The 8,503-nt window shown below is 55.0% G+C and overlaps 5 protein-coding genes across 5 annotated transcripts in view, besides 4 other annotated features; all 5 read left to right on the forward strand.

Moving 5' to 3' along the window:
• TraAM80_05336 (uncharacterized protein) overlaps positions 1-94 on the forward strand; it is a gene marked incomplete at both ends in the record, with an annotated part of 1,743 nt that extends 1,649 nt beyond the window's left edge. The window contains one exon of the mRNA XM_029382219.1: positions 1-94. This exon is cut by the window's left edge and continues 1,649 nt beyond it. Within this exon, the coding sequence (XP_029237882.1) occupies positions 1-94 (94 nt within the window).
• A 98-nt stretch (positions 95-192) lies between these two features.
• Positions 193-3,102, forward strand: TraAM80_05337 (uncharacterized protein; the record flags this gene model as incomplete). Its single annotated transcript, XM_029382220.1, has 1 exon — positions 193-3,102. One exon carries the CDS (start codon positions 193-195, stop codon positions 3,100-3,102), a length of 2,910 nt encoding a protein of 969 aa, XP_029237883.1.
• A 243-nt stretch (positions 3,103-3,345) lies between these two features.
• Positions 3,346-3,363: a microsatellite.
• A 110-nt stretch (positions 3,364-3,473) lies between these two features.
• Positions 3,474-3,499: a microsatellite.
• A 98-nt stretch (positions 3,500-3,597) lies between these two features.
• Positions 3,598-6,162, forward strand: TraAM80_05338 (putative KU70 protein; the record flags this gene model as incomplete). Its single annotated transcript, XM_029382221.1, has 1 exon — positions 3,598-6,162. The coding sequence occupies one exon, from the start codon at positions 3,598-3,600 to the stop codon at positions 6,160-6,162; it is 2,565 nt and encodes an 854-aa protein (XP_029237884.1).
• A 144-nt stretch (positions 6,163-6,306) lies between these two features.
• Positions 6,307-6,342: a microsatellite.
• Position 6,343: 1 nt separating this feature from the next.
• Positions 6,344-6,379: a microsatellite.
• A 47-nt stretch (positions 6,380-6,426) lies between these two features.
• On the forward strand, positions 6,427-7,989 carry TraAM80_05339 (uncharacterized protein; the record flags this gene model as incomplete). The annotated part of the gene is made up of 1 exon (XM_029382222.1): positions 6,427-7,989. The coding sequence occupies one exon, from the start codon at positions 6,427-6,429 to the stop codon at positions 7,987-7,989; it is 1,563 nt and encodes a 520-aa protein (XP_029237885.1).
• Positions 7,990-8,047: 58 nt separating this feature from the next.
• TraAM80_05340 (60S ribosomal protein L4) lies at positions 8,048-8,503 on the forward strand (the record flags this gene model as incomplete). The annotated part of the gene is made up of 1 exon (XM_029382223.1): positions 8,048-8,503. A coding segment is annotated over one exon (456 nt), but the record flags the coding sequence as incomplete, so codon positions are not given.

Here is an 8,503-nt window from a genome sequence, read left to right on the forward strand (position 1 = left end):
CAGTTGGCACCTCGTTGCTACGCCCCAGGGGAGGTTATTCTCTGCCCCCACACAATTTCTCGCCAGCTTTGTTTTCTGCGTCGGGGAACGTTGACGATTGAGGAGTCCCCGTCAACAGGTTCTCGTGGTGCGGGAGCTTGCGGCTGTGGGGGTCCCCCCTTTTCAAGGGGGGAGATCTTGCAAGAAGTGCCCATGGGTGCCTCTTTTGGTGAATTGTCTGTGCTGTTTGGGGAACCGAGACAGTTTATCCTTAGGGCACAGACGACTTGCGACGTTTGGTGTCTGTCTTGCCAAAGTTTTACGTCCACCGTGAGACGTGACGACGCCCTGCGGCGAAATTTGCTTTCCAAGGCGGCTGCCCTGCGGATGCGGTGGTTGGGGGAGCAGCGGTACACCGCATCGCTGGCACAGGTGCTGCGTGAAAGTTGTGAACTTTTTCGCGAAGCACCCGATAGTTTTATTCGTCTCGTACAGGAGCGCATGGAGCCTGTTGTCTACCCGCCTGCAACCCTGCTTACTTCCATTTCTTCACGCTGCGGGGAGATGTTTCTTATTCTCCATGGCAGGGTGACCTCGATTGTTGACGGTGTGGCGGAGTACGGCCCTGGATCTGTGATTGGCGAGCCCACCATCATTGACCACCGCTGGCCGCTGGGTCTTGTTTCAAAGTCCATGGTGGAGGGATGGAAGCTCTCTCGGCCGCATCTTCGCGATGCTCTGCACCGCATTGAAATTCTTCGCCGCCACTCCGGCGAAGTTGGTTCCCATATACAGCAGCTAATGCAGAAAGTCTTCGCGTCGCCACACCCCCCGTGCGACGTGGATATCGTGGGCCGTCCGCGGATGCCCTTGGTGGGTCCGCCACCGCGTGGTCGGACGTACATGGAGTTTGCAATGTGGCTTGCGGAAGTACAACTGAAGGCCATCTGCTTTAGATTCCGGGACTATATAAAATGGGACGATATTTCGTACTCCGCATCCCCGGTAGAGGCGCCATCGCGGGCATCCATAACGTCATCGGCTTCTGCGAGATGCACCTCTATTCCTGACGCTGGCTCCTTTTCCTTTCAGTCCATGGCGGGGAGTGGCGTGCACGCAGCACGTCGCGGTAAGAAAAACGTCTCCACGCGGCCAAGGAAGGCAAACAGGCTTGTTGTTGGGAGCAACTTCCCCTTTTACGTGAACCTTGCCATTGTGCACCAGCCCTTCACACAGCCCCTTCTCCGAAAGCCGCTCTCCGTATTCAGGAAGGAGAAAGAACAGGAGGAGGAGGAAACTTTCTTTGTGAGGCAACGGGCCATCACTGCCAGCCCAAATGCGCGCGTGCGGGTCAGTATGATGCCGCAGTTGGAGCAGCTAAAGACACTTTTCGAAGGTCGAGACAAGTTGCACAAAGTGGAGACAAGGCAACACGAGCCTGTGGAGATGCAGCAGGATCGGCTCGATCCTGTCAAGGTGACTCGGTTTGGGTGCCCTCCGCCTGTCCACATTTTTTTGCAGGGCAGTAGGCCGCGGGTTCAAATCACGGTGGAGGAGGCCATCAGCGTGGGGTATGTGCTGCAGTTCCCGGACGCGAAAAACATCCAGGCCTGTGTCTCCCACATCGACTCCGATGTGACAATTGGGTTACCGCAACACCGACAACGACGGCGCGAGATGGCGCTCACCCCCAACATTCGCCACCACCGGCGCTGCTTCCTTTTTGCCGCCTCTCAGTTGGATGAGAATGGCAAAGAGGAAGCGTTGGTGAAAGCGGTCGCAGTGAAAGATGCGGAGGACAATGAAAAGGCCCAGCACCTTGCCACGCTTCTAATGAGCAAGATGCCTGAAGCGGAGCCTCGGCTCAATGTTCTGCAGGCTGCGGGAGCACGGGAGGACAGTGGCCTACCTTCAGACTGGCAGAGGAGCTTCCTCTTCTGCTCACTCTCTGGCACTGCGTCTCCGAGCAAGCAGACGCTCTCTGGCAGGCAGGCGCTTTCTCCTTCAAAAGAGCAAGATGAATCTGTGTTCCTTCGACAACTTCGCAACAACCCGGAGAAGGCGATGAGGTCCCTTCGCTCGAGGTTGAGTTTGCCACTAGAAAATTCGGAGAGTGAGGCACCCGGCAACGAAGGCTCTCATCAGTTCCCTGATAACCTGCCAAACCTAAGCTCTAAAACACAGGGAAATGACTTGCTTGATCGCCTACGTCGTGCTTCGGATGTACATGAGGTTAAGCTACCTGAAAATTCATTTACTGGAGTTCCACCTCGACCGCCGAGCAGTCTACCTAACGAGAACGAGCCCGACAAGGTGGGAGAAGAAGGCGAGGGTCAGCTGGATTCTTTCATGGGTGGCGAGAGCGCACCACTCTTTGTTGATGGCTATGGTCAACTTGGCAGCTCAGCGAGCCATCCAATGGCGGAAACGCAGGCGCACCAGGAACTCCCAGTGGGGGTTGTACCGCCGGAGCTGAATCGCCGGAAGAGCTCAATAGGACCGTACGAAAGCAAACGCGACGATGTCTCGGCGCGGGCTCCTTGCAATTTTGTTATGCCAACTGTGAGGGAAGCCATTGTCACAATGCGTCGCATGCAACGCGACGTTGAGGGTCTTAACGCCGTGGCGGAGGAGCAAAAGCGTGAACGGCTGCAACGATCTCGCTGCCGTGTGGATGGCAAACCTGCCTTTGTGACAGATGCTTCACTTTTGGCTGAGTACAAGCGCATGGCAGACGACTGGGCTATCACCTACAAGGATAAAGCCCGTGACCCGCTGTACACTAGCACAATCCCGCCTCTGCTGCTCGCTGAGGCCGGCACGGACTACCTTGCTGAGGAGTACCAAGTGATCCGACACCAGCAAACGACAGAATCTAACACTACACATGGGGTGGAGGAGTGGCGCGGCGAGCTTGAGGCAAAGGACCGACACTCCAGGAAGGACGATAGCGAGGTACGGAAAAAGGTCAGCACGCATGTTATGACATTTGTCGGGCCGAGGAAGCTGGGGTTGCACTCCAAACCACTAGAGAGCCCTCTTTCGCACTTGACGCAGGAGGAGTATCAGCAATGGCTTGAGGAGCGGGACGCCGTGTTTCGGGCTGCCAGGCGTCTGCCGTGAATGGCTTAGAGAGAGGCATATTTTTGTTTTTATTTTGATGTTTATTTTGTTTGAAGAGACGCACGTTGAAGAGGGTTGCCTGAGAAGAGAATAGACTGGACTCCAGTTTGTAGAAACGGCGACGAAGACAGCGACTTTATGTATGGTCCCGTCCAGGAACGCCCGCAAAGGCTTTATGCCGCACACCGACATGTTATTCTGTGTCTCTGTTTTTTTTTTTTTTTGCGGGTGGGTGAATGAAGTGGGGGGGGGGGGGGGGGGTTGGCTTTGCTCCACTACGCCACTATGATTATTATTGCGTGTGTGTATGCTTTCATCCTGGCACTCTCAGGGTGAGGAGTCTCTTTCTCTCTCTGTTTACAGTTGCAAACTTATTATTATTATTATTATTATTATTTGTTTTTGTTCTGGAATGTCTTTTCCAAATTAAAACCCGCGTACGCCATAACGGCCATTTACGAATAGCGGGTTGGCGCATGCTGAACGCGAGAGCCGATGGCCGACTACTCTGAATGGCTGGAAGCAACTGTTGGGACAGGGACGCTGGACGGGGCAACTGACCCGGAAACGCTGCGACAAGCCACGGTGTACCAGCAGAGGCGCGACGCCGTGCTGTGCCTTATTGACTGCCAGCTTGCTATGTTTCAAGGGGAGAGTTGCCCCAGTGGTCCAGACAACATTAACCTGGAAGCTGCAAACAATACTCACGGCGCTAGTTCCATTCACGCAGTACCGATCCCAGCTGTTGCCTCGGAACGCTTCGCACAGAAGGCTGCCGTGATGCAAGCACCGTCAACTGATGACCTGTTTTGGTTGGACGTGGACAGCAATGGGGGAGAAGAGACCCTACTGGCAGACATGGCAGAAGGACGCAAAAAAAGAACGGACTCTGAAATGACCGGAAACTGCATTAGCACCCCTTTCCGGGATGCGGTTGGCGGCGTTCTTGGGCTGTATCACGACAAAGTGATAACGAGTGACAAAGACCTTGTTGCTCTGGCCCTCTACAACACAAATGTGCGACGTAACGTTTATGGCTTGCCTGGCCTTTACATTTTTCACCCCTTTGCTTTTCTTAGCGTCCAGTCCGTGCAGGATTTGGAGGGGCTGGCGGCCGTGGGGGACGTATCCTCAAAGGCGTATGAGGAGTTTGAGAAAAACATTGGACACGCACGGGGAAAGGCAGTCCATCTGAGTGACGTGTTGTGGGCCGCTCAGAACATGTTCCTCAGTCTGCACTCAAATATGATTAAGTATCGTCGGATCTTTATCTTTACCAATGATGACGCGCCGCACAAGGGTGACGCATCTGAGATGGATCGATGTTTGGCACGAGTGCGGGAGTTGTATGAAGCTGAGGTGGCTGTTGAAGTGTTTGCCATGGGCAAAGACCCCGGCACTAACGCAGATAAAGTGAGCATGGGACGTGGGAACGCAGCTTTTTACGCCTTGCACGGGCCAACGTGTGTGGCTGAGGCCCCGCTGCTCAACGGCTTAGGCCATGCTGAGGACATGGAGCGTCCCACAGACGGCGTGGGTGTAGGACGGACTTTCAACCACGAGGGTTTTTGGGGCCAGTTGCACTACGGTGCGTTGCAGGGGGTGGAGGGGGGGATGGAGCCAGGCCGCATCAGTGCCGTACACGTGACGGGTGGCGTGGAAGCGTTTGAAGACTTACTTCACGCCGTGCGGCGGCGGGTGCACCCGCAGAGGCCGTTTCAGAATTACACGCTCACCATTGGCGTAAGCGTGGACGGGTCATCGGTGCCCACAATGGCGGTGAGCGTGTACCACCCACTCTTGTCGGCGTCCCCGCAGCGTGCGGAGTGGTTGGACCGCCGCACAAACGCCATTGTGCCGCGACGGACACAACTCGTCGTGAGGCGGGTGCCTTCTATTTCCGATTCCAGTTGTCTGAAGAGGGAGGAGACGGCGCATAGGACGGCGGGAGGAGCGGATGCAGATGGACATGAGCACCTGGTGCTAACGGAAGAGGAAAGAGAAGATGAAGGCATGAAAACCGTTGTGACTTCGGATCACCTGCTGCACTCCACCGTCGTGGGCGGACGGCGTCTTTTCTTCTCTCCGCAGGAAAGACAACACATCCTTCTTACTGCGACGGCAGGTGCCGCTGTTGGTTTTTTTATTCTGTGTTTTAAGCACTCCGAAGACGTTTTGGCGCATAAACATGCCATCTCCAAGTCGTCTTTTCTCCGTCCCAATCCCCATGACGGTGGAGAGGCCTCACTTCGTCTGTTTGTTCAACTGACTCGCATACTTCTGAGACAGAACAAAGTGGCAGTCGCGCAGTATGTGGCTCGGCAGGGAGCTGTACCGCGACTAGTTGCATTGGTGCCACCCCCTCCAGCCATGTCTGTTCCAGCGTGCAGTCTCCCTGTGAAAGGACTTGGCTTGTATGTTGTGCCATTGCCGTACGCCGAGGATCTCCGTGCAGTGCCCTCTTTGCCGTGTTTTAGCCCTGTAACGATTCCCTCGCAGGAGGACGTGGATGTGGCAGCACGTGTTGTTTCCTCGCTTTCCGTGTCGTACGACATCAGCGCGGTACCAAACCCCTCGCTACAGCTGCGGCACCAAACTCTTCAGGAGATGGCGCTGCATTTCATGGCGGCATCCGGGGTTGCGCAGTCATCGAGGCCGGGGAATAGGCCTGGTGTTGTCGCAGATATGTCGCTTCCTGACCGTGTGGGGATGGCGCAGTACGCACCGCTCTTCCATGAGTTTACCACGAGGCTGCTAGATCCATCGTACGACGCAGATCGTCTCTGTCCACAGCCCAAACGAGGTGGGACAGCCGCCGCAAAAAGATCCCACGCAAAAAAGTCAGACTGTTGTGAGGGCGACGGGGGTGCTGGCGACGCGGTTATTCATCTCGTGGAAACCGCCTTTGAGCAAAACGCTCTGCCAACACTCACAGTAATGCAGTTGAAGGCTTATTTGGGTGTCTTGGGCCAAAGTGCTGCAGGAGCGCGACGAAAGGATGACGTGATTGAGGTTGTGACGCGTGTGCTGCTGTTGCGGCGACGGGGAGGAGGAGCGTAGTTGCGGTGTGCCGTTGTATTTTTGTTTGTGTTTGCATAGACGCACGCATGCGCCTTTGGGGGTAGTAGCCAGCGGTGAAGCAGGAGTGAGAGCGCTGGGATGCGAGGGAGTTGCCATTGCGTGCCTTTGTGGGATTTCTGTCCATGTTTTTGGTTTCGCGTTTTCTGTTTTTGTTTTGTTGAATAAAAAAATAAAAATAAAAAAAAACAAAAAAAAATTGGGGTGATGTGCGCAGCATTGAGTAAAAGATCAAGTACGGCGGGGATGGCAGACTCACCTTTGGATGGACAAATGGTACCCCCTGCTCCTCTGCCGCCGCGGCCACGCCACACCTTTAGCTTGCGGACGGTAGAAAAGCTCTGCCAGCGGCACTTGGAGAGCACTGGGACACATCTGCGTCCAGAGCAACTCCCCGCTTTTGTCGAGGATGTGCGGCGCCGGCTTGCGCGCGTGGAGGAGGTCTTGAAGTACCGCCTACAATGCCCTGCAGCATCCTTTAACGGGGGAAAGGGCCGTTCCCCGCTCTCGAGGTTTGAACGTGTCCGTATGAGCCAAATTTTAGCAGATATAGTGCTTGATATCGCCATCATCTCCATCTTGGGCGGCAACGAGGCGCGTGACACGGTGTCAGGTACAGGCAAGGCGGTCTCGCTATCAACTTCTCACGTGGGCGTAACAACGCCGCACTCATGTATCACGGATGAATTCTTTGAGGACTGCAAACTGCAGTGGCAGGACTCGATCCTGCTCTCTGGTTCTGTTGAAGAGGCGCTGGAGCTGCCAGAAATGCCCCCGTTGTTAATTTCAGGTGCCAGTGGCTGTGACTCCAGCAGGGAGATGACACACAGCCTGCCTCTTCCGACCTGCTCGCTCGCAAAAAATTGTTTGAGGGGCGCAAAGCAGATGTCCCCGTTGGCGGAGCGGTTGCACTACGCGTCACCGCGACTTCAGGGCAACGGCTTCATTAAGGTTGAGAGTTACGGAAATAGCACCAACAGCAAACCCACACAGGCCACCCTTTCGTCGCAAGAAGTACCATCCTATCACCACCCCCTCTCGCCCGTTTCACCGCACTTCAAGCCTGTACTGTCGATGCACTCTGCAGATGATGTCTCCTCTATGTTTCCACAGCCTTGCCCACGGCCTCGGAAGCAGTACGACATTGACTTGATGAAAGTGAAGGAATTTACTCGCTGTCTCAGCAGAGTGCAAGAGCTGAACCTTACAGATAGCGAGTTTGAGATGCTTGGCTTACGCTACGCCATTCCTGGCATACGGGAATTGGACCCAAGCGAGGAACAATTTTTGGCGCATGTGGGCGAGCGCTACAAAACCACTGGTGTTCCTTCACCTCACTCTGGCAACGGTGTCTTTGTCGTTAGGCACACCATTTCTGCAAAAAGCACCGGGGGGAATACTGATGCAGGGTTTTACAGTATAGCTACTTCTAGCAGCGGGGACTCTTTCAGTTTGGCCAGTACTTCATCGCCCAGTACGCCTGGCATGCAACTTTCTCTGCAGGAGGATGTTGCAGCGCCACCCGGGTCTAGTTTGCACGGGGCCGTAAAAAAACATCTAGCGTGGAGTGATGTACCACAAGGCGACGCGGTAGTCCTCTCACCACATACCTTCGCTGCGGGTCAGTGCTTGCTGCTGTTTCCAGGGGGGAAAGATGTCATTCTAAAGAAGAAGGATCTCCAACTTTTCCTGGCCTTAGTGGACGCCCGTTTAAAGTCTGTAGACCAGGCCGTCGACGGGCGATTAAATGCTTTTGTGGCTGATCTGGCATCTAGCAGCGGGGACGAAGACGCACCTTTCACTGCCTGATGCAACGCTTCCGTTTGTTTTTTGTTTATCTCTGCGGGTAGGTGTTTTCACTTTGTTCATGTTATTGCTTGGGCCCGTTATTTGTTTGTTTTCTTGCGTGCTTTGGGGGGAGGAGGAGGAGCGTTGCAAGTCCTTGGCATGGTGCTACCACACCTCAATTTTTGTTTCTCTCTCCTTTTTCGTTTTTGCTTTTTGCTGTGTTTTCTCTACGGGTTTGCTGATTACAGGCCTCTTGCCGCGACAAGAACAAACAAGTATGACTGCTCGTCCATCTGTCAGCGTGTACTCCTCGTCAGAGGACAAGGTTGTGGGCTCATGCCCGCTGCCCGCCGTGTTTACGGCTCCCATCCGCCACGACATTGTGCAGTTTGTGCACACGAACATGTCCAAGAACTCCCGCCAGGCTTACGCGGTGAACCGCCTCTCCGGCATGAAGCACTCCGCGGAGTCGTGGGGCACTGGCCGCGCCGTTGCGCGTATTCCCCGCATTGGTGGTGGCGGTACGAGCACGTCG

Source organism: Trypanosoma rangeli (genome assembly GCF_003719475.1).
Source record: "Trypanosoma rangeli strain AM80 chromosome Unknown Tra_15.4_contig_00171, whole genome shotgun sequence".
NCBI classification, from domain to species: Eukaryota; Euglenozoa; class Kinetoplastea; order Trypanosomatida; family Trypanosomatidae; genus Trypanosoma; species Trypanosoma rangeli.